We start from the raw sequence: 27,317 nt of genomic DNA, 5'->3' as shown, positions 1-27,317 counted from the left end.
GTTAAAAAAAAAAAAGCACATTTCCTTGAAAAAAGAAACTGTCAAAAACATTGGAAATGTAAAAACAGGCTTTATCATCTTTGATCATGGATCATGTGTGACATCAGAATAACAACCAAAATGAAGCCTAAAATAGTGATATATTAATAAAAAAAAATCATTATATCTAAAAAAAAAAATAATTGCCCAATAATAAACTGTTTGCACTAACCAGATCCTGTAAAAAAAACAAACCCTACAACATTAAATTCTGCGCTCCTCGTCGTACTGGGAAGCTGTGAATGACTCAGCTGAGACTGACAGTAACGTGACAAAAATTCAGCAAAATTTTGATTGCACGCAGCTGTTTACACACAGCAGAGGAGGGGGTGAGTGTAAGTAGAATCTGCAATATTGTAAACAGTTCAATATGTATAGCATGTGGAGCCCAAATTTACTCAACTGATAATGATAACACTTGTAGGCACTTAGAAAAATGTATATATGGATTAAACTTTATTCCAATTTCTAAAAATAAATTATCAAAGAAAAATGTATAGCATTATAAGTGGCTTTATACTGCACAAACACATGTTTCAGTTTACCCCACTTCCAGCCATGACTGTGCTGTTTACAAAAAGATGCAAGACTTACCTATTGCAGAGAAAAATTAAGGCCATATTGAGTACAATGTGACAGGAGCAAGAAGCGTGACATGAACACGACATGCATCTGTAGCCACCTTATAAGCATTATTGTGTGAGTAGTGTGGGTGATGTAATACTTACTTGACCCAGCAGGAGGAGCTGGTCAGCACATTTCTTCGTGTGTTCATAACTGGAGCGCTTCACCTCCTGCAGGTGAACCCGATCCAGCTGGAACTTCTGTGGAGCAGCAATAGTGGAGCCACAAGTTACTTTTCTGTTTTTTACATATAACATCCATAGATCCATGGTCAAACCTTGTACATGTGTGTGAGGCAAACGGAGAAAGATAGACAACTGGACCTTAAAAGAGTAATGATGAGCAAAAAATATATAGAGGACAATTATAGAAATAGGGAGTGCAGAGATGGAGAGTTTAATTATAAAGCCTTTAAAATATTCAGGAGTTTTCACAGTGTTTCTGGTCCCACAGCCTCCCGTGCTCATTATTGGTGCCTTTTCCCTCATTATTTCATTACATGTTCCCTGATGAGGGATCAGATTTCTTTTCAGTGGGCAAATGATCGGTACGAAACATGAAAACAGCAATAGATATTTCAAAGTATGAGGGTTTTATATGAGGACTAGAGGAGGGAAAATGAAACAATGAGGGGGGGAAAACAGCACAGCAGAAAATTAGTTTCATCGGCTCTATGTGTGTGTGTGTGTGTGTGTGTGTGTGTGTGTGCACACTCCTGTATCTATATCTAACACAGAAGCCTTAGGTTTTTTTTTGTTGCACTTTATTATGATGAATTCTTCTGTGAGTCACAGCCGTGGGCATAAATCCTTGCAGAGATACCAAATGAGTTTAGTAACTGTGTGCTCCTTGTTGGAGTCTTGGATATTTGTAATTGCAGGCAGGCTGCTACCACAGAAGCTGCTTTATGACAACAGGGTCTGAATGTAGCAGCAGAGTGTCTGGGAAGCACTTTGAAAGTCTTAACTTTGTGATCACTGCGTGGCCCCTCATTAACAGGGAGTGAAACTTTCTCAAAAACAGAATAGTGCATAAACCGTAAAAACTAAAAACACTCAAAGAAAGAAAAAAAAGCAGGCTTATTTTTCAATGGGACATGAATTAGAGAGTCCATTTACATTCTGCCACTTCAATGCTAGCTAAAAGCTTCTTGACATTTGCCTGCACTGGCTAATTATCTTTTATTAGAAAAAGGTACATGTTCTTTTCTATCTTCTGCTTCCTTATATATATTGATATATTGATGCAGCTTTGTGGGTGAAAAAAGACCAGATCTACCAAAGAATGCCTGTCTTCCTTTAAACAGTGTGCCAACTTTTTAATTACTACTCACATTCTTTTTCAACCTATCCTTGGGATAAGTCCACATTTTCTGCAGCCTGAACACCAACAATGTGTTGCTGCTACATCACAGCTACCAAGGGAAAAAATAAACCTTCGTATTCACTATATGGGTTTCAAATGGGCTGTGTGTTGATCAGCAGAGTGATGTGGGTAGGGAACCAATCAATGGGCATCTTCTGAAGAAACTTTTCTAACACAACTCGGAACAAACTGGGTCGATAATTAAAGTTGGGGGTGAAAAAAACCCAGGAGATTCAAGGTATTGTTTATAAGAGCCATCAGGAAGACGCATTGATCCGAGCAATGACACGGCGGCGCAAACAACTTCTTTTTTTATTGAGCGTGTCCCGGCAAAGGGGTGGAATCAGTGGAGGAAATGTTGGGGGAATTAAATGTAGAGAGGGCGAATTGAAAGATAGGATTGACCTCAAAGGCTTAAAAGTGTAGGATGCTTGCCTTAAAGACCGAGGCTTAGTGATCCAACAGAGGAGATACACAATGTCATTGATAATGGAACGTACTGTGTGACTGCAGCTTTGCTGTTGACACTGTGGATGACAAGAGGCAGCCTGGGGGGGGGGTTTGTTTGTTCATAGTCTGACTTGAGGATAGTTACCGCCTCGGGATGACTCCGAAGGGAATTTTGAAATGTTGACTGCCAGGATTTGTCTTTATAGTCTTGGTTTATCAAAGGCAGAAAAGACAAACAAGAAACTTAGACCCTGCTTCCATTTAGCAGCAACATGTGGTCTGAGTGATCCGAACACAAGTGGACAGCTCTCAGTCTGTGTGTTCTCACCTGGCAGCAGCATGCGTCTCCACATGCGTCTTCAGTGACCACTTGTGATCTGATTCCACTTCCCATCTCTGTATGTAAATTAACACGTACATCATTTGCGTTTGAGAAACACCAAATGCGTTGCTGTTTTTAACCATATATTGGCGATACGAATCTTTCTTAGCCTACAAAATAAAGTTTGAGAAATGTCTGCAGGGAACACAGCTGCTTACAGGTGAGCAGCTTACAGTTCCTCATCGCTCTCTGAGCCACCATCCGATCCTCCCTCACTCACCTCCTGAGTGTCCTGGACACATCCTGTGTCCTGTTATTTTTTTAAATTAATGATTAATTGCTGCATGCATACATGCGCAAAATAAAAAAAAATAAAAAATAAAAAAAATATATATATACATACAGTACAGGCCAAAAGTTTGGACACACCTTCTCATTCAATGCGTTTTTCTTTATTTTCATGACTATTTACATTGTAGATTCTCACTGAAGGCATCAAAACTATGAATGAACACATATGGAATTATGTACTTAACAAAAAAAGTGTGAAATAACTGAAAACATGTCTTGTATTTTAGATTCCTCAAAGTCACCACCCTTTGCTTACTAGAATATAAGACATGTTTTCAGTCATTTCACACTTTTTTGTTAAGTACATAATTCCACATGTGTTCATTAATAGTTTTGATGAATTTACAATGTCAATAGTCATGAAAATAAAGGAAACACATTGAATGAGAAGGTGTGTCCAAACTTTTGGCCTGTACTGTATATATACACAGTGCTGTGCAAAAAAGCCTGTTTTGACAACGGACGCTTTTATTTTGAAAGGACGAAAAGAGACTTGATCCTGTCAATCGTAAAACTAACTCAACTTAGTTCAAGGAGTTCAATGTTTTATATTTTAGCCCCCGAAGAGGCATGAGGTTAGTTTTCATAGTAATCCTGCATATTTAAATGTGTTTTGTGTTTAAATAAGTTTTGGATGAAATTAAACCTAGTACTTCATTCATCATTAAAAAATACTCAAATCGATCGGGCAGGGGGCGGCAGTTGAGTAGGTGGTCCCAAATGTGGACAAGAGTCACATACCCGTTGTCACAACTATCTGAATGTGGACACATGCGACCTGAAACACACCTCAGAATGTGGTTTTTGACATCCGATCTCAAAGTGTCCTGACAGTGTTTTCACCTGTATTTAGAGCTGTCCACTTGTGTTCGGATCACTCAGACCACATGTTACTGCTAAATGGAAACAGGGTCTTATTTTCATTTGTTGTTTCACTGACCTGGAAGTAAGAGCTCTCACACAGGACGTCGTGGCAGATGTCCAGGTGGTTCTGAGGCTGCGTCTGCGTTCCTTCACTTGGAGCCTGACCCTCTGCAGTGGACACGCTCAGCTGTCGAGCCTGGGCGAACGCCTGGAGGTAGTGGGACGCCACTGTCCAGAAGTGGAGGTCCGACTCGTCCCCGAAGAGCCTGCGGGTTGACCACAACATGCATCAGCTGGTCCCAGAGTGGGTAACGGTCCCTCATGAGAAGTTAGTCAAGTTGTGCTGCCTGAAGCAACATGGCCCTTCTAGTAGTTTGCCCACTAATGACCACAGTTCCTGTATCTTTATCAGCCCACGCCTCGCTCTCTCTCAGCTCCCCTCCACCCCCTCTGCCTTTTCTTCTGTCATTTACTTCTCAGCCTCTTTTAAACATATCTGCACAAGCACACTGCGGTTGCTAGGTTACCCCGCCACATTAACAGTGGCATGAAAACCTTGGCCAACCGGATGAAGAACTATAACTCCATCTATACATGAGTGATAGTCATAGTACTCACCGTACTAACAGGGTCTTTCCAGGTAAATCTTGGCTTTAATAACAGCATGTAAACGGGGTGGGGGGGATATTGCATTTCCACTCAGACTGGCTGTTCTAGATTTGTCAGATGCTCGAGGGAAATGAGAACTGGAGCAGAGATGAGATCAGAGTTGCTGACACCAGCTCTCAAGTCATGCTTTTTTGTGCAGATACAGAATCACGACTGCACGGTTACAGCAAAAATATATCCTGTTATTGAAGTAGAAAAGAAATTATTCAACTTGACTCATAATAGGGGTGGAACGATTGCGATTATCGACAACTGCAACTGTAATTGTCAGTGACAAAAATCGATGACAAAATTGGCTGCAGACAAATGTCATTGTTGTAGTCAGTGATGTCATCGCATGTGTTTTTCATGCTGTGTGTGAACCTGATGTCGTTTTCCGGAGCTGAGTTTCTGAGGGGTGAGCTATCTTAGATCACTTGTAGATTTGCATGCACCAAACAGCGTCCTAAAACTTCAAAAGTATGGGAGTGGTTCACCCCAAACCCTGCAAAGAAGAGGCTGCAAGATTTGTAAAGCAGAACTCGCATTTCACCAGATCATATCTCTAAGAAGTAACTTCAGACTTGTGGAGAGTATAAAACTGTATTATAATGATGCTCACAAGTCCCAAGTGCAGCTTGGTCAGGTATCAATCATATCTGTGGAAACATTGGTATGGGTGCCTTTTAAAACTCCCATGAATAAGAGTATGTTTGAATGTGTTTATGTATCTGTTGTTTTTTGTATGTTGTATGTCTTGCTATTGGGTCTAGAGCCTGTAATAAAGTATATAATATAATAGAGTGTAATAGAGAGAGTGATTTGGTTTGAATGGTATTTGAAGCAGTTATTTGTTGATTGTTTTTCTGTTTTTATTGGTGCTACTTTGCAGAAAAAAATCACGTATATTATCTTACACTTGACTTAATTTTTTTTTTTTAAATATTAGCACCTTATCTGTAATTAACTTTAAATAGTGATACTGATAACTTGATACTGATTTTTTTTTTAATCTTCTGTATTAGAAGAGATTGTCTTTATTGTTAGTTAGCACATACTTAAAAGAATATTCAACTAAATTTAAAATCTTGACAGCTAAATGAGAGCCAGTAAGTAATTGTGCAATTAATTATCCGATTAGTTGACTAATCGTTTCAATAATCGATGACTAATCGACTATCAAAATAGTCGTTCCAAATAACATTACATCTTACTTAATAACTAAGAATAAACAAATGTAATTAACTAAAATGGAGTCTCTGTCCATATGAATGTCCGTCCCTGTTTGTCTGATCAGCTTCACACTTGAGAGTGAGTGGAACATAATGGAAGATATCTATTAGTAGTGCATTATATACACACAGTTTAGTGTAAGGGTGTCCCACACTAAGAATTTCCATAGTGGAATCTGATTTGGCAAGTCTTGTCCAAAGTCGACTGATCATCAAATCTGTGCTTTTTTCATTGTTGTACATGACACATTCGGGCCTGAATTTTAATCCCCCAAGAAGCAGCACGACACAGAAGTGAATAAGACATAAAAGTAATAAAACATCAGCTGTTTTATGCCTCCCACTCCCCATTTGAGCAGAGAATCATTCATAAATTTTAAAAATGTGCTCCAATGGTGCTTGCTAAATTGTTGTGGGTGATCTGAATAATAAATCTATTACTGGACTTTATTAAATCAGACATTCAGCACCTCCACATAGCCGGAATGGAATAATTAGTTGTTTCATAACCACATTTTCTCCCACCACAACAATTCGACTGATAGATTAGCAGTCAAATCAGACCCCTTCAAATGAATCGTTGAATATTCAACTATTTGGGGTCACCACTAGTGTAGTGTATTGAGATGGGAACCTTATCAGCTGTTACACCGCTGAGCAGCATGCTGAATACAGCTCACTCTCCTTTGTATGCTACAGTTCACTCAACAGATGAAAAAAATTGTTTGTTACTTCTTTTTTCACTTCTTATATGAACTACTGTATAATGTTCTTTGACATGAGCGCACTGTCTTAATGTTAACAGAATAATCATGCTGGTGCATGAGCAAACCCTGGTGGATGCAGTACAATCTGTGCAGACGACAAACAGCGGTAACTCCATGCTGAGTTTTAACTCACCGTGAGACCAGGAGGCAGCGCTGCAGCAGGCTGAGCTCGGGGTCCTGCAGCACACTCTTCATATCGCTGGGGAGCCAATCAGAACCAGACAATCAGAACACAGCGAGAGCCAATTACACTTCTCAAACACAGCGGGCCCAGTGTGGCTGTTATGGGAGATGCCGCTTATCTGTCAACCCACAGACTACACGCTCTTTGGGCCTGCTGTCTCAACACAAAGGACCCTGGGAGGCTGACTGCAGGGCAAAACTACACAAACAGAACCTGACACTCTGTAAACACACATACAGTACATACACAAGCATTTGATCATGACATTAATATACATATTCTATTTTGAGCTACAGTGTGCAACTATCATTAAAAAAGTGGAATAACTCACTTAGACAAGGAGTTGAGCTGCTCCTGGATCAGGCCTTTTATCTCGTCCTTCTCATTGTAGTCTCTGAAACAGAGGGATCAAACTCTGTCAAACTGCTCCTCGCACATCTCCTGAAAATAAAACCTGACCTGATATTAAACAGGAAGCTGAGAAACTGCTCGTTAAGAGAAGTCGATCTGTGGGGTCAGGCAATAAAAGAAAATTCTGTTTGGGGTCAGGAAGCAGCCTGCGAGCGCTGCTAATGTAGCTGCCTGAGTCATGATCAGGTAGCTGTGTGTCCTTAATTCGAGAAAACAGTGTGGCGCTGAGGGCTCAGATGAATAGAGCGTAATTACATCAGTCTATAGTAACACACAGATGTAGCCGACTGGAAAAACACACAAAATGCTCCTCTCTAAGGGCGGCCTCTATTGGCTCCCATGTTGACTTGTTTACAAAATTGAGTTGCTTACACTGGCAAATTGTTTTTTTTATGAAGGTAATAAAGTGAATGCTTGGGTGGTTGGCAGATGCTATGGAGGTATAGACAGTAAGCAGGTTAAGAGGGGATGAGAGGGATGCCGTCCCTGTTGTTTGCAAATTGACCAAAATGCATAAATGCATGCCCCGAATAGTTGTAGAAGCAGAGAGAGTGCAGGTGCAGATGTTTGGTTCAATGTGTGAGTGTAGTCTGCCTGAATCATTGGGTTTTTTGTGCGATTGATGTTTGTGCAAGTTTAAATCTATGGCCCCGACCGCGGCTCTGAAATATCAGTAGCCTAACTGTGCTGTGTGTTGATAAATCCATGGTGCTGTCCGTGGTGCTGAAGCAGCAGAAGGATTTGTAATTGCAACTTTTTCTCTGACTGCTGCCTTCTGTCAGTTTCTTCTCTACTGTTTTTTCTCTGAACTCTAAGGCTGCACAAGCATTCGAAGTCTTAACGAAAGTGCAATGTGGACTATGTGCTGCCGATCGTGTTCCTCAGAATTGAGGCATTTTCTACAAAATGTTTTTTGTAGAAATCCTTGCAAGAAAAAAAAATTCCCTCATTCCCTCCCTTGTCATGAATCATGTCACAATTGCAAAATCAGTAAAAAAATTTTTTTTTTAAAAATCACAATTTGAGATATTTACAAATTGTGCATCCCTACTTAATCCCTACAAAACTTACTTCAGTAAAAGTACAAAAGTATCAGCATCAAAATGTACTTAAAGTAAAAGTACTTTTTATGCAGAATGGACCCACTCAGATTTACTATATATTCCAAATATATAATTGGATTATTATTATGAATGCATTTATGTAAGCAGCATTTTAATTTACCAAAGATAGGGCTCATTTTAACTTCTTAATATACTTTTATAAGGTTTAATAAAAAAAAATAAAAAAAATCAATATTCACATGAAATCTCGACCTGAAAAGTAACTAAAGCTGTCTTCTTAATGTAGTGGAGTAAAACGTACAATATTTGCCTCTAAGTGTAGTAAAGAAGAAGTATAAAATAACATAAAATGGAAATACTCATAAAATACACATACCTCAAAATTGTACTTAAGTACAGTACTTGAGTAAATGTACTTAGTTACATTCCACCACTCCATCAAATCAATATATTGAATTTTGACTGTGGTGTGGTGAGATGACAGTGTGTAACTGTTGACACAAGTATAAATGCAGTTTAATCCGCTCTGCTTAATCACTGATGCACGCTGTAACTAAAACTAGTGGACCCTGGCAATGTGCTGCTTTGTTTACTTGTTTTTGGGATACTTTAAGGTACCAGTATTTGTTTTTCAATTTAACAGCTATTCCACTTAACAACAATTTGCTACAGTAAATTGAAGATTGTAAGTGGATCAGACTTTACATAGCTTTTAGGAATAATGAAAAAAAAACCTTGGCCAGCACTAATATGGATTTTGAAACTGTCTCAGGGCATCTCGAGCAGTAAAAAAAAAGTTTGCTCCTGCATTGATGTTCAAAAAAATGATCTTAACAAGGTCATGACATGCTTTTTGATCTGGGCTCTTTCAGTATGCTGTTGCATATTCTCCCAGTATTCACTTTTCATGTGAGTTAGATTTCTGAGTCCATCCCACAGTCTCATCCCAGATCAGGTGAAGCCGAAAACATAAATGTGTGGACATACTGTAAGTGTGTTTGCCTTGGTAACTGTCTAAGAATCTCTCCTCTACAATTAAGACTAGATCCTGGTATGGACAAAAGCTATTCACAAAGCATCTTTGCCCTTAGGAAAGACCCTGGGGTGAAAACTGTTAGAAGCAGAGAGGAGGACTTTTTACAGGCTTCAAAGTATCTTAAGCAGAGGAGAAAATGGCCGAAAGCCAAAGAGATGGACGAAATATCCTCCAAACACTGAATGACAGAGAGTTAATGAAACATACAGATTAGATCATGCAGGGATAATGCTGGTGTTTGATGCACTCATAATGCCAGAGATGAAAGAGACAGAAAAGATTAAATATTTAAATTACCAGCATTGTAAACAAACATAAGCAAATAAGTATAACAACTTTTAGCATGTGAATATGCTAATGGATACTTTTAATGTATGTTCATTCTAAGCCCATTCTTGCTAAGAATGCATTTTTTTTGGATCAATCAATGACTTTTGTAATAAGTTTTGCACATATTACAGACAGAAGTGAATTTGCTACTACTGCACTCTGTTGAAATCCTCCAGTAACACAGGCAAGTAAGTGAAAAAGCAGAATGTAATGTTTTTAACAGGATCTAGTTATTCAAAATGGTTACATTTTAAATGAGACATGTAGTATAAAGTGTTTTTGATGGACACATTACCATTTTAATGATAATTTGGTTACTTTTTCTAACAGAAACTTTTAAAATCTATGATCTGGACTGTTGAAAAGTTAAAATTTCAACAATATTGCTAGTTTTGGGCTACATGCTGGTGTAGTGGTTATCACTCTTTTCTCTCAGCAAGAGGATCGCCAGTTCGTCTCCGGCCTGCAGCTCTTCTGTGTGGAGTTTGCATGTTCTCCCTGTGTCAGCGTGGGTTCTCGCCGGGTCCTCTGGCTTCCTCCCACAGTTCAAAAACATGCACTTAGGTTTAATTTGTGACTCTAAATTGCCCGTAGGTGTGAATGAGAGCGTGAATGGTTGTCTGTCTCTATGTGTCAGCCCTGTGATAGTCTGGCTCCAGCCCCCCACGACCTGAGTGCGGATAAGCGGTTAAGGATAATGAGTGATGAATGAATGCTAGTTTTTACAGACATTTCCATGATTAACTGTGTATTTTTGACACTCTTTTAAGGAAAACATACGTTTCAACGGTGGAGGTTCAGAGGGTTAAACAGCAAGAATATCTCCGGCCTTACACTTGAGTGATGTCCATGGTGAAGGTTCCTGACCAGGGCTGCAGCAGGAGGAAAGCCTTGAGAGTGAGGGCGGCTCGGGGCACCAGCAGGTAAGGACACCACACTGGATCTGATCACATTCCCCACAGATCAGAAGGAACACAATGAGGGCTGTTAATGCCAATGTCATTATGAGCTAAATAAATATTTAAAAAACTTTAATTTCATTCAGCATTAAGCTTTCATCCAATCCATTTCTCTCCTCAAAACTCTTCATTCCCCTGGCTCACCAGTCAGGTCTTGTTCATCCATGCGGTAACTGGCCGACTTCATGGCCATCTCCAGCACTCGGATGCAGCCGTCATCAGAGGCCAGAACAACCTTGTCAGACGTGCACCAGTCAATGTCGAGGATGCGGTAGTTCACGTTGCGGCCGATCCGCATGCTGCTCACCATTTGGACCTGCAAGAGGAGGAAGCTCATTTCAAACTGTCACCTCAATGCTTTTTTTTCTCCAACAACTCTGGGGAGATAATGAGAAATTGACTATTCCGCTGCGAAATTCAAAAGGGAGAAAAGCACAATAGTAGCGGATGGATGCAAATGTAAAGTAATTTATGTGGAGTATAGCAGGACACAGAATGGAGGGCTCAGTGGACAAACAGCCTTTTCAGAAGGTGTTCTACAAAACCTCCCTTTCTGGCTTTTTTATGGAGCTGTATGGGAGTCGGTGTAACCCAGCTGTCAGCAGAGCACTGGAGCATTTCGGAGATCTCTCCCGCTCCTCCCTCTCTCTCTCCCTGCCTCTCTCTCCAGCCCTATAGCTGTTGCTCTTTTCCCTCTGCAGCTTGATCCATCTGTTGTCTGGCTTTTACGATTGGGGACTGAAAACTGTGTCTTATCTCAGCTCCCCTCAAGAAAGCACATCCCTCCACCCAGACAATAGCGCTCCGGTAGGACTCCTCTCCCTCCAGCCCTCCGCCCCATGCCGCTGAATGCACCAGAGCATCTATCGGTGTCCACATCCATCTGCTTTTCAATTTTTACACATGGCTGCTGGGTGTGCTCACAAATACTGTGGTGTGGATGCAGATAAAAAAAAAAGTCTGTGACATTAGATCAAATGATGATCTGGAGCACAAACTAGCCTCAAGGATTCTTAGATGAGGTGAAATGAAGACGGCGCAGATCGAGGACTGTGGATGACGATGACTTGGGTAAACAAAGTTAAAGAGGAAATGAGGATGCGTGTCGCTTACAGGAGTCAGGATCATCCATTCTGCTTGTTGGGCTTTTATATGTCAGTGAAAAGCTTTTAGGGCATGTGTATGTGTACAGTGAGCTTAAATGTGTCTTTAATACAACAGGACAATTACAGTGGATATGCTATTACCACAGCGTTTGTGTGAGAGAGGACATAAGTTAAATAAAGCTCGCCACGATATTGTAGTGCTTCAGTGATTACACTGCTATGCAAACACATCAGCTGTGCCACGATAAATGTGTTTAAACATAAACCACTGCTATGAACTTGCAGACCATTGCGCATTTTTTATTTTATGTGAGCTATGCAGTGTGGTGATGCATACTGGGAGTTTATAATTTATTATAACAACCCGGCAAGGGATGGTGTGTGTGTGTGTGTGTGTGTTTGTGGAGCCTCACCTCTTTGGTGTCCCAGACCTCTGCTCCATCTGTGTACATGACCAGCAGCTTCTGGTTGCCCTTCCCCGGGGCGAATCGGATCTTTTTCACCCAGCCGCGATGTGTTGGTATTCCTCTGAAAGCATCAGAAGCATTGGTCATTGATTTTTTTTCTCCATTCATATTTCTCCAGTTTGTTTCCAAAAAGTAAGAAACATCAGCATAGGCAATCAATCCAGAAACACTCTTGGCAGGGTTATTTTTTTCATTTAATATAAAAAGATTTTAGCCGTTACCTGGACAGACGAGCTTTGAGGTCCCAGAAGTTGAGATTGCCGTCAACGTCCCCGAGCACCAGGGTGTCACCTTTCCAGGCAATGCAGGCGATACTACCCATACTGCCCTGCAACACAGGAGGAATAAACATATTAAGTGAGAGGATCAGGAGGAGAAATTAGAAAGGATATCTGCACATTTGTCCCCTGCTCAAAGATTTCCAATTCAGTCATATATTTGAAAATTTGCTACTAAAAGGGATAGTTTTGAAAATATTTTTTTGAAGTGGGGGTTCACTAGGTACTTATCCATAGTCCTTTTCACTTCAGACTAACCAATCGAGGCAGTAGTAGATCAGCTACTCCCATGTTCTGCAAGCTAAAATAACTGGTGGCTTTGAAGAGAGCATAGATCAATATAACACAGACAGTTTCGCTTTGGATAAAGTTGTCTGACGGCAAGGTAAAGCAGTGAATTTATTCTAAATATGATCCACACTTAAACTGCTATGGATTTATTTAAGTGAGCCTTTTTAAAAGTGGCTAAAATACAATTTTCTGCAGCCCTCATCCTCAGTATTATGTTGCTTAACTTCCTTGTCGTGACTTGAGACTGCCTATTTCTCCAAACGGTGAGCATGCCAACCATCCTCCTGAAGCATACTGCATATTGGCCGATAGCATATATTGGTATAAACCAGCACAAACTTACAAATTAATTTACCCATTCGGCCTACATGTTAAAACATTAATAGGAGTGTAAAGGTAAATGTCTACATAAACAATATCTGCCAATATGTCGATATTTTGACTCCTCGATATTGGTATCAATATCTACCCCAAGAATATAGTATCAGTCGGGCTCTAGTAGATAATACACTGAGAAACTGTATTTTTTATTTTATCTATGACTGTGTATCAGTACTCACTGAACTGAAACACGGCTGAGCGTTCAGTTTTGCGGCCGTACATGAATAAGCCAATGAGCTGAGAATTAAGTTGGATAAAGCTACAGTTTGCAAACTGAAAGTTGCAATAACAATATAAAACAAACAGAAATACAAGAGTTTTAATTTGAGCAAAACTAGCTTACTGTAACAAACCTTGCTAGCATGAATTACTAGATTTAATTTTATCCAAAACTTATTTAAAACACAAAACATACTTAAATATGCAAGATGACTGTGAAAACTAACCTCATGCCTCTTCGGGTACGAAAACATAAAACATTGAACTCCTTGACATTATCTTTACAGCATCACCTCACTTGATTTAGTTTTACAATTGACAGGAAGTCTCTTTTCGTCCTTTCAAAATAAAAGGCTTTTGCATAGTACTGTATATATATATATTTTATTTTGCCCATGTATGCATGTTTTTATGCATACTGGTGTATGTATAAAAACATATAGATTAATTGATAATTAACGTTATAGATGCTCGAGTTGGCAGGTTTCTTCCAAACTTCCACTCCTAAGTAGCACCCTTCAGGATAACCTGAATCCATCTTTAAAGATCATCAGAGTTCATTATCACCCTCCACATAATTAGAGGATACACATAAAATCACTGACGTTACGATGTTAACAACTCTGCTCTTTAATACAGCCACCAATGGGTAGTTAAAAAGTGCAATCCCAACAGCATAAAAACCCGGCTTTTCCCTCGACTATAAAAACATTACACTCTCTCGGGTGGTAAACAAGCACCACATCTGAGTTTAAGTACGGCTGCGGCACAAGACAGAGTGCTGATGTGAAGACATTAAGTGTCAGCTCACCTTCAGTGTGCATGTGGTGATTGACTACGATAGGACAAAACTTTTTCACTTTTTTGAGTTTCAGTCAGTTTCCTGACTGAAGAAATATGAAGATCCTTTATCATCCTGAAAGGACTGTAAAACCTTTGGGGTATGCAAATCTTTGAGCGATGAATCTGTAGCTGTCAGGGAGATAAGGCTTTTAAAATCCCCAGGTAAAGCTCCCCTGTCTGTCTGTGTGTGAATAGATGCAGGGAGTGAGCGGGCAAAACACAGGGTGTCTAACAATCCAATCTGCCGCTCAGAAATGGACTTGAGAATTTGATATACAGCTGTGCCTGTCCTTTAGAAATACTGTATGGAGCGAGAAAACTTTGCCACCTCCAATGAAAGGAAAGCTTTCGTGATAAGATATGAAATTCTGCCATGTTTATTGACAGTAGCTGTGGGCAATCAACAACAAACAACAGAAGGTGCTATCTTCTGGATGGCGTGACTCAGCTCGACAAAATTACAAGTCACGGCGAGATAATGAGTGTAAGAAAGTTCCTGAAAACAAAGCCTCCTCAAACAATAGCTTTAATTTCACGTTTCTCTGGGGAAAAAGGATGCTTGGGCAACTAAACACCTAAACACTTTAATCAACAATCAAAGTGTTCTTTGTTGGCGGTGACACGTCGTCTCGTATAGTAATCAAAGCCTCCTGCTGCTGCAACGATATCACTGTACTCATCCAGGTGAAAAATAAATCCTGTCGTCTTTCTGTTTACCAGCCAGGCCATTTCGCTGCCACAGCGATTTATAGCTGGGTTACGTTAGATTTTCTACAGGTAAATACAGTAACAGTGTCTCTTTTCTTAAGTCACGTGCTGAAGCAGTGCAGAGAACACGTGAAAAACACTATCTGGGACAAACTGATGACACACTGATGACATACTCAAAAATCACACACATTCACTTGGCTGTTTGTTCCCTAGAAGAAAAAAAAGGTTTAATCTGGTGAGAAAAACAAGAACATTAGGTTGAAGATGTTGTGGAGCAGAAATTTATATCATCCCACACACAAGCCCCACAAAAAAACCTAAAGGACACAGGATACAGAGGGGGAGTGATGCCTTTTACTTGGAGGAAATTGTGCAGATGCTGCTGGCTGACAAGCAAAAACTGTGTTGTTTTCGAGCTCCAAAATGAGGGAAAATGTTTGCAGAGGTTTGATCACAAAAACAGGCGGTAATTGATGTGAAACACTTCACTGTTTCATTATCTTTGAGGATGAAAAGGACAGGATGCACAAAAAGATTTAACCTTTAAACATAAGAGAGATGCCAGAGCGAGAAGACAAGACTTGAGGATAAGTGCAAAATGATGGATGTGGTGTGTAAAAGTAACACAGTAAAAGGTACAGAGAGAAAGTAGTGATGAATAGATTTGACAGATAACAGAAAGATAAATACATTTACAAAGAGAGGAAAGGAGTGAGGCAGAGGTTGAAGCCATGAAAGCAGCCCACAGGAAGTAAACAAGAAAAAGCTGATTAATGTGTAAAGAAAGAATAAACAAAATCTGAAACTAAATAGTGAGTATGAGATATTAAACGAGCAGGAATGGCTTTGTGCAACGATCGATGAGGTTGACCTCCAAGTCGTTCAAGAGGATATGAAGTAAAAAGAGACATAAAAGAAGACACACAGTCTCTGGACTCACATCAGGGGGAATTCGTGCTCCGTCTTTGACTGTGTTGCCCTCTACGGTGATGTGGTAGACCTGGCCGTCTGTGTCAGTGAATACAAAATGCTCCCTGGCTGAGATGGCTTGGCTGGTCTCTGACTTGCTCTCTGCATCCTGCAGGAGACTGGAGTGGAAAAACATGTCAGGTTTTCGGCACTCTTTCCAGTGGGAAATATTTTGGCTGGACACCTTGGTATTCTGCAGCTGACAGAGACACGGCATTATCTAGTACTGTAGTACTGGGAGCCCTGTGGAGAAGCTCAAGTGTTTTGAATAAATAGAAATGAAGATTTCATTATTTCAAAAATGACATGCATGACATGAAAATCAGCTTCACAGGATTTTGTGTTGTGATTGTGTGAAAACTAGTTAGCAATTGAACAGTAAGTTAAAAGTAATAGCTAAAAGTACTAAATAAATGGTGGGAATACTTAGTTATACGTAAAAGAAAAAAATATTGAAATAGTGGATAAAAAGTTAAAATAACTAGCTAAAAGTAATGGACACAAAGTTCAAATTGTTAGGTAAAAGTAGCATAAAGAAGGTTGAAATAAATAGCTAAAAGTAATGGTTGAAAAATGTGGCTAAACATGGATAAAAGGTAAAAAAAAAATAGTAAGATAAAAGTATTGGCTAAAAGTACTGAATAAATGGTGGGAATACTTAGCTATACGTAATAGAAAAAAAGATTGGAATAGTGGATAAAAGATTGACATAAATAGCTGAAAGTAATGGATAAAGGATGACATTGTTAGCTTAAAGTAATGGTTAAATTTGGCTTAACAATGGATTAAAGGTGAAAAAAAATTGTTAGGTAAAAGTAATGATAAATGGTTGAATTAGTTAGTTAAAGTCATAGATAAAATGTTAATATAGATAACTAAAAGTAATGAAAAAAGGTTAAATTTGTGAGCTAAAAGTAATGCAATAAAGCTTGAAATAGAACATTAATAATAAGGGATAAAAAATATTATCCCCATGGGTGACTAAATAAAATGCACAGACTCAAGTAACAGGTCAGTTTTAAGATAGTAAAAACTAATGGTTGAACTGTAGTGAGAAAAGCATCATGGATCAATAGAAGAAATAATAACATAATTGGTAAAAGCTGAAGTAGGTTGGAACACCATGGGAAAGGAACGGAAAATGGACAAACTTGACCTGATTACTCTTAGCACTGATAGTTCAACTGAATTTTCAAACAATATCCACTTTTTTATAATTAGTTGTGTTGAATAACATCCAGTTTTAAATCAAATAAACACATTTGGAGCGTGACTGGTGGTGTCCTTCAGGAGTGTGGAGGTGCAAAGCAAGTACAAAGCAAGGCACTTGACCAGGGTCATGTTATTCTGTGGATGGAGACTGAACACATTCAAATCAGAACGTGGACAAATTAAACGTGGTAAAGGTGAAAGAAATTGTTTGTGAATTAATAATCACTCCAAATGATAGTGTTATACAACCTGCCACAGGCTTTCAATTGTTATTCCTCACATAACAGCTTTAGCTTTGTCTTTGGACTTTTTATCCTGGCAAAATGCTTTCAAGATCACATTTTTGCATCTTTTTAACTCTTAACCTGATGACAGAGGATTCGACGCTGCTCTGCTCGGCGTCTGACACAGTCTGCCGAGCGATGGCCTCCCTCGCTGCAATCTGCTTCTTCTTCAGACTTTTCAGGTTGTGGGACGGGGACCACTCCTGTAAAAAACACATCGAGCTGCAGTTACAGATACGGACCCAGACTAGGGATGGGAATAATTAATCGATGATCGATTAATGGTCGTTAAGAATTTGGTCGATCACATGGAATTTTTAATCAATCTGTGTGTTTTTTTACTTTAATTTTATCTCTGACTGCGTACCAGTACTCACTGCACAGTAACACGGCCTATCGTTCAGTTCTGCAGCCAGAATTAAGTTGGATAAAGCTACAGTTTGCAAACTGAAAGTTGCAATAACAATTATGAAACGCATAGAAATACAAGAGTATTTAATTTATTTCTGTATCAAACTTTGCTAGTATGAATAACTGAGTTTAATTTTTATCTAAAACATATTTCAACACAAAATAGACTTAAATATGCAAGATTACTGTGGAAACTAACCTCATGCCTCTTCTGGGGCTAAAACATAAAACAGTGAACTCCTTGACGTTATCTTTACAGTTTAATCTCGCTTGAGTTAGTTTTACGATAAACAGGAAGTCTCTTTTTGCCCTTTCAAAATAAAAGTGTCTTTTATTTCTTATATCTTATATCTTTTATTTTGCCCACGTATGAATGTTTTTATACATACTAGAGTGTGTTTAAAAACATAGCGATTAATCGATTAATTGATCGTTAACGTTACAAATTCTCGAGTTGGCAGGTTTCTTCTACACGCCCATCCCTAACCCAGACACAAATACATTTCCTGACGTAACAGCAAACCATTACAGTGCAAAAATGAGATAGAGTGACGAGGAGAGGGAAGTGATTTGCATGTACAGTAGAAGATCACGTAAATGAGACTAAGGCTCACAGGAGGGCCGTTCTCCCCAGCCTTTCTGTCTAACCGCTGGAGCTCGGTGGCTGCAGTCTGCTCGACTCTGAGGTTGTAATCAATATGGAAATTAGACAGCAATATGGGGCTGGGGGAGGCCGTCATGTATTATTAAGGTTACTGGCGTTTTTTATTCGCGCTGGAGGATTTTTACAGCCCCACCGTAAAAGTTTGTCCAGCATAACTCTTCTTTTATGAGCATTTCTCTGGCCTAATGAAGCCACTGTTCTTTTGCTGAGCTTGGGGAAATTTTTCAGAGTAATCTTTCAAATGGCCCACACAAACAGACGAAGGGAAAGGGGTCAGAAAGCAGAAGAAACTATTAACAAGAGGAACAGTCAACAGTGGGTGTTATTACAGCACCTGCAGTGTGTTTTGGTGAGTAAATATTTAAACCGGAGATGTTCACACTCTCAGCTCTGAGACACTGCAGGTGAATAGGGTGGTTTTTGTGGTTTTCTGAAGTATGTTTAAATATGCAAATGAGGCGTTAAATATGCACTAATTTAAATATATGTCCAGGACATAAATCTGAACATTGGGATAAAGCAAATGTCAAAGTTATTATTTTATTTCTATTGTAGATTCATTATATTTAAAGTTTATTACAGAAGGAAATTTTAATGTCTCCTTTTATCATTTCATAAGTCAGAAAATACTGTCAAAAGCCAATAAAAGTCCATTTTCATCAGTTATTAGGAACAATATGTTCTATAAATCAGGGTATGAATGATTTATAGACAAAGCCCTCTGTAAAAACCTTCAAAATATAGTTAGGAATAAAACTGGTAAGTTCAGTGCATGTAAGCGTAGCTTTAGTTGAGATTCATAGCATTTTGAGACGGCGGCTTTCAAAAAATTTGTACATTCTTAATGGAAATGAGTATTTGAAGACAAAATATTGAGTCTAATTCACAGCAACAACAATATAGAACATGTAAAACACATAATATTGTGCAGGAGAGTGGGAGATTTCTAATGATGCCTGTGATGACGAGGTTTAGATGTTGAAATATAACGCTAACTTTTAGTGAATTTAAATCAAATCAACTTTATTTATAGGAGAAATCTACAGGCACAAATGCATCAAATATAGTAAAAAATACACCTAAATGTTTGATTTGGATGTTTTCTTTCCACTTCTCTGAAAGAAGACATGTTATGGGAGAAAAAATAGCCAAAAACCTCAAAATTGAATTGTTATTGCCTGTAGTATCTCACTCTTAACGAGCGTATCGTTAGTTATGCAGTTTTGGTAACGGATGTGGTTTTTATAAGTTGTAGATTTGTCAGTACCAATGCAGTAACAGTGGGGAAGTTCTTAGCCATCTCCCGGAGAAGCGTCCCCGTCCTGGTGTCCCACAGCTCCAGGGGTTTGTCTCTGAACACCACCACCAGGTACTGTCTGAGGACGGACATCACAAACACACAATCAGACACAAAACACACGTTCATATGTTGCAGAACATTTTGTTTTGTGTGCAAATGGTACAATAAAGCCTAGTTTTGAAGCCTTTTTAACTTTTCCACAAGAAGCTAAAATCTCAACAGGAGTTTTCAGAAGTGCCCTGCTCTGTGTTGAACTCTTTAACTGTACTGCAGTGTGCCTTAGGTACGCATCTGTTTCCAGCAAGCAACAAATGAGCTGCATTTTGTTGTGCATACAAATTAAATATTCCTTCTTAACAAGTTACCATGCAACAGCTCAAGAGCAAATATCTTAACCTTCGGCTGCTGAAGAGAGAAACAGAATTCAACAGTGCAAAACTCTGCAGAGCTGGCCAGCTCCTCACTGAGCTACAGTGTATGAAAACATGTTAGCCACTCTCTCCCTGTCACAACAACCCCGCCGGCCTTTGCTATTATAAGATTGTGATCTGTGGCAGTCTGGCTGAAATAAGAAAAGATAATATAGATAAAAAGACAGATATGATGCACTGTTCTGTAATTACTTATTTTTCACCTCTTTTTTACCCCATGATGTGGTGTGTAGATTGTAGCATATCTTATATTTTGCTCTTCATAACTTACACTAGCTTTTAGAGGAGCAGTTTACCCTTAATCAAGACTGCAATCTTGATTGTTTTGGTGTGAGTTATAAGTAAGAAAACATGTGTTTTTTGTTCTTTTTGTGGGATGCCCCCTTTAAAGCAGCTTTAAAGCTACTGAATACAGTCAATGTGGCAACAAATGACAGTTTATGGAATAATACTAAAAGGAAATTGCTTTTTAGCATTCAGCTACAATGCAGAGCTATTATAATGGCAGCTAAATTGGAGAAGAGTTACAACATATACCACCATTACCTAACATAAGGGCCTGACCTTTATGGGATTTTTCAGACCAATACCGATATAGTGAAGTTTTCAGCTGGAATGAAAATAGACCCTTTCTATGTGGATTGTGCACTTATCTTTCACCAATATTACTATGCAATAGTAATCAGAGGGCTGCTCAAGTAACTTTACTCGAAAAATATTAAGACTTTTTTCTTTAATGCAATGTTTTACACTAGCAACAAAATATTAGAAATGATAACTGAGAAAATAAGGAATATATAAAAAATAGTAAAACATTTAAAAAAAATAAAATAAAATAAAAAAACATCAGCGCTGTATGTTCAGTATCAGTCACTTACTATAAAAAATGCTTTATGGCACCATTTTTGAATCAACCAAGCATTGTTTTCTGAATTACATATATTGTAAAAAAAAAAAAAAAAAAAAAAAAGTGGATATTGGATGAGATATTGGCTGATACAGAGATATACAGATATGCCTGTGATAACCCAACAAAAGTCTCAGGCAGGTGTGGAAAAAAAGGCTGAGAAGAACTGATGCTGGTTTGAAGGCCAAGGGTGTTCACTGGAAACAACAAATATTGATTTGATTTAGATTTTTTCTTCTGTTCACTCACTTTGCATTTTGTTAACTTGTAAAAAAAAACCCAACATTATTAACATTTCTATTTTTGAAAGAATTCTTATTTTACAGCCTTTTTTCACATCTGCCTAAAAGTTTGCACAATACTGCAACAGCCTTTTTACCTGCCTGAACCAAAAATCCATTCATAGACTCCAGATTTTCCAGAATTCCGCTGCCAGACTTTTAAGGAGAACCAAGAAACATGATCATGGCTCCCCGCAAGTTTTTTTTCGAATTGATTTTAAGATTTTACTGATTACTTTTAAGGCCCTTAATGGCCTCACTCTCTGCTACATCTCTGATCTCTTAACACCCTACACACCAGTCCGTACTCTGAGATCCTCAGGCAGAGATCTTCCGACTGTTCCAGAGGCCCGGCTGAAAACTAAGGGGGACAGAGCGTTCGCAGTCAGGACCCCGAACTCTGGAAAAACCTAACTGAGGAAATCAGGTCGGCTAAGTCAGTGATCTCTTTTAAGTCTCTTCTTAAAACCTACTTTTATCGGAGCACCTTTCCTGATTTTACCTGAATTTCAACTTCCTTTGAACTGTCTTCTTTTATTGCACATCATTTTATAATATTACTTTTATCTGTTGTTTTAACTTGTCTTTGTAAAACATTTTGTAAGATGTGTTTTGAAAAAGGGCTCTTTAAATAAAGATTATTATTACTGTATATTGATAGCACTGTCCATATATCGGTCAGGCTCCACCCATTATCTAACAGCCATTGTTAGTTGGTACCTTATATAAGACAATGCCATATATAATTATTTCATGGCCGTGGCCTGTGTACTGACCCTTGTATTCATTACCACAAGAGCAGCCTCCTTTTTCACTAGAAAGGGAACATTTGTCTCTATCAACTTCATGTAGGCAGAATAATCAGGTGTCATTTTCCATTATAATACATAGTGCACATAATCATATTCATATTGTATACATGACACCGGGACTCTCCAAGGTAGCTTAGCGTTGTCAAAGCATGGTGTCCTTGAAAGAAAGCAGAATTTACTGTCACGTCGAGCATATACAGAAGACAGCTGCTGTCTGATAACATTATGAATAGTTTCATTCCTCAAAAAAATGTGTGATGACTGTTAATGCATTCTCTTTTATTTTTCTGAACATCACAGCCCGTTAAAAGATGCAGCAGTAATGAATGTCTGAATTGAAAAACTGACTATTCAAAACGCTGCTAACTGTGAATTTGTGAAGGTTTTCGGGGATAATGATGAATAAAAAACACAATTAATGGTACATTCAGACTTTTCAGGTCTTTCTGCAGACCTGCGGTGCGATTCAAGTCGGAAAAAAAAGCGAGCAAGAACAATCCGCCCTTTAAAATATGGATTTTTTTGCTCGGAGACAGAAGGCGATGGCAGGTAAGCTGAAGGCGTCAGTGGGTGTAAATTGTTTATATGTAAATGTACAGTTTGTGCTTGAGTGTGTGTGTGTGTGTCAGCTAAAAAGCATTGGAAACTGTGATGATGTTGGTATTTGGTTTTGTTGGTGGTGGGGAGAGCAGGCAACTCACTTGAGATGAGACACTTTAATCATCTCAATGGGCGGCTCATCGTTTCCTCGCTCGCCTCTGAATGCAAAGCATCTGCCTGCAAAACAAAACACACACACACACACACACACACACACACACACACACAGAGAGAGGAAGTGAGTGTGTGACGGTGAGCAGGTGATGATGGAAGGCATAAGGTGGTATCTTTCCTTACACCTGTGAAGAGACTGATTGATCTCATTTCACTTTAGTGCCGGGGTGTCCTGGTTTCATCCCTTTCGCCGGAGCGGGAAGAGCAAACTGCCGACGCCTTATTCTCGCCACCTGCTCTAATCCCCGCTTTTCATCCGCCAACTTTCCACCGTCTGAACCCGACATTATGCAGAGCATCAAGGTGCCTCTTTAAACAAAACAAGAATACCCTTCAGGTGTATCCTATCACATTTGCCTAAAGAAGTGCTGATCTGATTTCGCCGAGGACGCTCAGGAAGACGGCCTGTTTAAAATGTTCAAGTGACAGAGCTGCCTCGGGAAAGAACGGGGGGCGGGAGTGACCTCCAATAGTTTGTTGCAGCGGCAGTTGGTGCGTACCAGAGGGGACAAAATAGTTAAGCATATGGTGTTTAGAAAACTTAAGAGACCTGTGGTGCACTTGAGGCTAATGCGGCCCTCTTCATCACTTCTTTTGTTTCCAGAGTGTCAATTATCTCACTCTTCACATAATCAGCCTGCAGGCGCTAATCACGTGTCAAATGTGTTTTCACAGGAACACGCACGCACATCCCGAGGTCATGAATAATGCAATAAAGACACAAATGGGGTCATATTTTCTTCATTTGCTGTATGCGAAGAGAAGAGGGTGTGCTTTGTCACGAACACGACAACGTCAGGACTAAGGGCTGCTTGATTGTAGCAAAACTCATAATCACAACAGAACAAGTGTTCACGATTACTTAACGAGATTACTCACTGACTTCTGACACATGCATTCATTAAAAAACAATGTTTTTTTTCTTAACCACTTAGTGTTCAAGGTCCTTTTGAGAATTTTTTGGTTTCAAGTCAACAATAAATGCCACAAAAAAGTGGTGAACGTCATCTGAAAGCTGAGAACCTGAAGATTAATTTGATGCAGCTCAGCACTGTGACAAGTTGTTCTGGTCGAAAAATATCTAATAAAAATGACTTATTTATTTATTGAAACCTATTAGGGTGTATAAAGGGTCATAATATTATAGATGGCTTTCTGAAGTCCATTTCCATGTTCAACTATGTCCCATAAGCAAACACACATTTGGCACTGAATAATGCAATTTCATTCATACAGAGAATGGATAAAAAGGGTCTAAAAGACCCTCCAGAATATAGCATCAATATATCAGGACCTTTGGAACAACATATAAGAATCCGTGCTTTGGGTTCATTTGACTTTGGTCATTTTGGAGATTTCTGTATTTTCAGTGATTGGCTGGAGAGCACTTCTGTTCTTCAAAATGCCGTGTCGTTTGTGGTCGTAAAGTTTCATGAGGCTGTGATTATCCTAGAGGTCACTCAAGAAATTGTCCTCACTGCAATAAACTGGCTACTACTGACGACTAACATCATCCCACATGAAGAAAACTGGACTCATTTCATCCACAAGAGTCTCAGCTTTCCAGTGATACCCAGTTTATGTTATTCAAAGCCTGTTTAGGGACCTCAGTGTGCACAAATATTCAAATACAGTAGGCGAAATGGCAAATTTGTACTACATGAGAAAAACTATGTGGTTTAAACTGCATGTTATCAGCATGAAAAGAGAGACTTGTGGGAACACAGAAAGACTATTTTCATTGAGACGAGCATGATGTCAGAGGTCACATGAACGCTTTGAAAATTGCCAAAATAGTTTAACTTTGCAGCATTTTTTTGACAACTTCCCGACACGATATGACATGCTTGGGGTCTATAAATTCCTTAGATCTTCTTGTTTCATATAATATCAGTATATTCAGTATGATTCTTAAAAAACAGTGGGAAATGCCGACAGCCCACCTGAGGCTGTCTAAATGGTAAGCAGTTTTAAGGAGACCATAATAATACATGTCAACAACTTCTGAAAACATAAAACCCTGATGCCAAAAAAGTTGACATTGTTTCAAAAACAAATAGAACAGAATGTGATCATTTGCTAATCCTCTGTGACAAATATTCATCCAAAAACTGTAATCAGGGTTGTGTATAGAACATTATGTTAAACTATATTGAACCAGTAAGTAGCTCAGCTAAAATGACAAAGTGCACCGCAGTGAGGGGAAGGCACAGTAATTGTTTTACCTTGATTATCTTGTTTTCATAATCGTTGGAAGCCAAAACCTTAATTAAAAATAAATGTGATTAACCTCCGAGGTCTATCTGAACTTCACGCTCTCCACTAAAATGCTGATGATTCCTAGAAAGAGTGCTGAGTTGATGACAGTTGCCATCATCATGAATGTATAAATAATATTGTAATTATAATGTTATTATCATCTGTACACATCATACATATTTATACCATTTGTGAGGCAATGCAAATAGAGTTCATCATCACTTCCTAACACCTTCTCCCCCCCGCTGCTGCTGCAGCACACAGGAAATCCTTTGATAGATAAAGAATATGTCCATTCAGAAGAGCTGCTATCACTGCTGCAGAAACCGGCTATCACCACAAGTGAGAAAGAAGAGTGAGAGCAGAATGATTTTTCCCTCCTGGAGTCTGAAAACTTATCAGAAAAGGCTCCAGCTGTAAAGGGCAGAAGGTATCTGCTTCAGTGGATTATCTCAAGCACAAGACTTACTTTTTGTCTGTTGTACTTGAGGACTTGTTTATGCAAAACTATGTTCACTTTCCCTGAATAAATGAGAGGAATGAACATAAGCTCAAGTAGCAGAAACAAAATTGTGCAAATATGCCTGCAGTCTTTCTGAATCTGCTCCAGAATGTCCAGATGTAGCAGCAATTTGGATGCTGGATGGCATTACTGTCGTTTCAACATCTTAAATGAAACTCAAACAAGTAGGGTGAAAAACACACAACTGATTGCCTCTCTAAAAAAAATACTTTTTCATGTTGAAATAAAATATATGTTGCAGCTGCAAATAAGACATCTTGGGAGTCCTTGAAAGGCATATTTTTCAGGTTTTGATGGAGCTCAGCGAGCTGTCTACCCTGGCTTCCCTTGTCATCTTCATGCTACGCTACGCTAAACACGTCTCACATCCATTGTATCTCTCACAGATTAAACTGATATTGATCTTTTCCATCTAACTCCAAGCAAGACAGCAAAAAAAGCAGATATTTCCCAAAATGCTGTGACAAGGCAAACACACAGAAACGTGAGCCTGAGGTCCAGCAGATACATTTTCACTCAAGGACACCTTGGAGGATCGCACTCACTTTAACTTATTACAACTCATAAGAAAAAACAATTAACTATGTGTGTGTTGGAAAGTGAGTGAGCATGTAACCAAAGCTAATGCCGTGGGCGGTTAACTTTGACGATTCTGGTGCTTTAGAGAATGTCGTTAAAGTGACTCAGCCATTGTTCTGAATGAATCGGGGGTAAAGGCTCTGTGACCACACCATTATAGTGACCATATTTTTTGTGTGCCCAAGCAAATTCCTCAAGCAAAACACATAAAAAGGGAGCTTTTGTTATTTTTCCACTGGGACCCTATTTTCCATTGGGTTTTCTTATTTATTTGGCCAGTATTGAGAATGAGAGAGCTTGTTTTTGCCTCTGACAGGCTCAGATTGTGGATTTTGGAAGCTGATGCTGACATTAGTAAAGAATTCTGATATTGAGAAATCTACCAAAATAGATTATATAAATATAGCATTTTACGGCAGAATGGGCAGTAGTTAAGTGTGCTCTTACAAAATGCAAAGTGTGAGATCTTGTCTTCTGTGTTGAATGACACTATAGGGTTCATATCGCAACGTTTTGTCACTCATTATTTGCTGCTGTCTGAACGCACAGGGCTGGAGAAAATATGTGATGACACCATTTCTAAAATACCCAAGCATTTTTTTCTGCAGTATGTTCCATAAAAAGAAGTTTTCAAATTGGTGTATATTGGACAACATTAACACCGATACCCATCTGTGAAGGTCAAAGGTCAAATATTGGACAGGCTCAAATTTGAAGATTCTGACAATATTATGGAAGATGAAGAAGTCTTGCCCCCAAATCTCACGAGAATTGACTTGTTGCTGGAAGACAGCAGTGGAAAGGTAAATGAGAGTTAGAGAGTACCAGGTACCAGGGATAGATTATTGTTTTCAAGAAGAGAAAGTGTAATCTAACCAATAATTTTCCAATAAAAACAATGGTTCATGTTTGTGTATTTCCAAATTGACTGAGCAACACTTTGCAGTGTGCAACTTTCTTAGACCACCT

The 27,317-nt window shown here is 39.0% G+C and overlaps 1 protein-coding gene across 1 annotated transcript in view; it reads right to left on the bottom strand.

The window, feature by feature from the left end:
- The window catches only part of wdr11 (WD repeat domain 11), a 79,407-nt gene that overhangs the window by 8,033 nt on the left and 44,057 nt on the right, over positions 1-27,317 (bottom strand). Inside the window, exons 13-24 of the mRNA XM_059359213.1 lie at positions 22,915-22,990; positions 19,750-19,858; positions 17,489-17,610; positions 15,883-16,030; positions 12,441-12,547; positions 12,166-12,280; positions 10,791-10,962; positions 10,522-10,630; positions 7,178-7,240; positions 6,796-6,861; positions 4,092-4,281; positions 768-863 (exon numbers count right to left, since the gene is read on the bottom strand). Coding sequence (XP_059215196.1) covers positions 768-863; positions 4,092-4,281; positions 6,796-6,861; positions 7,178-7,240; positions 10,522-10,630; positions 10,791-10,962; positions 12,166-12,280; positions 12,441-12,547; positions 15,883-16,030; positions 17,489-17,610; positions 19,750-19,858; positions 22,915-22,990 — 1,373 coding nt within the window. The remainder of the gene's footprint in view (positions 1-767; positions 864-4,091; positions 4,282-6,795; positions 6,862-7,177; positions 7,241-10,521; positions 10,631-10,790; positions 10,963-12,165; positions 12,281-12,440; positions 12,548-15,882; positions 16,031-17,488; positions 17,611-19,749; positions 19,859-22,914; positions 22,991-27,317) is intronic.

This window comes from Centropristis striata, chromosome 20 (assembly GCF_030273125.1).
Source record: "Centropristis striata isolate RG_2023a ecotype Rhode Island chromosome 20, C.striata_1.0, whole genome shotgun sequence".
Lineage (NCBI taxonomy): Eukaryota > Metazoa > Chordata > Actinopteri > Perciformes > Serranidae > Centropristis > Centropristis striata.
Note: the sequence above shows the minus strand (reverse complement) of the source record. Positions and strands in the feature narration are given on the sequence as shown.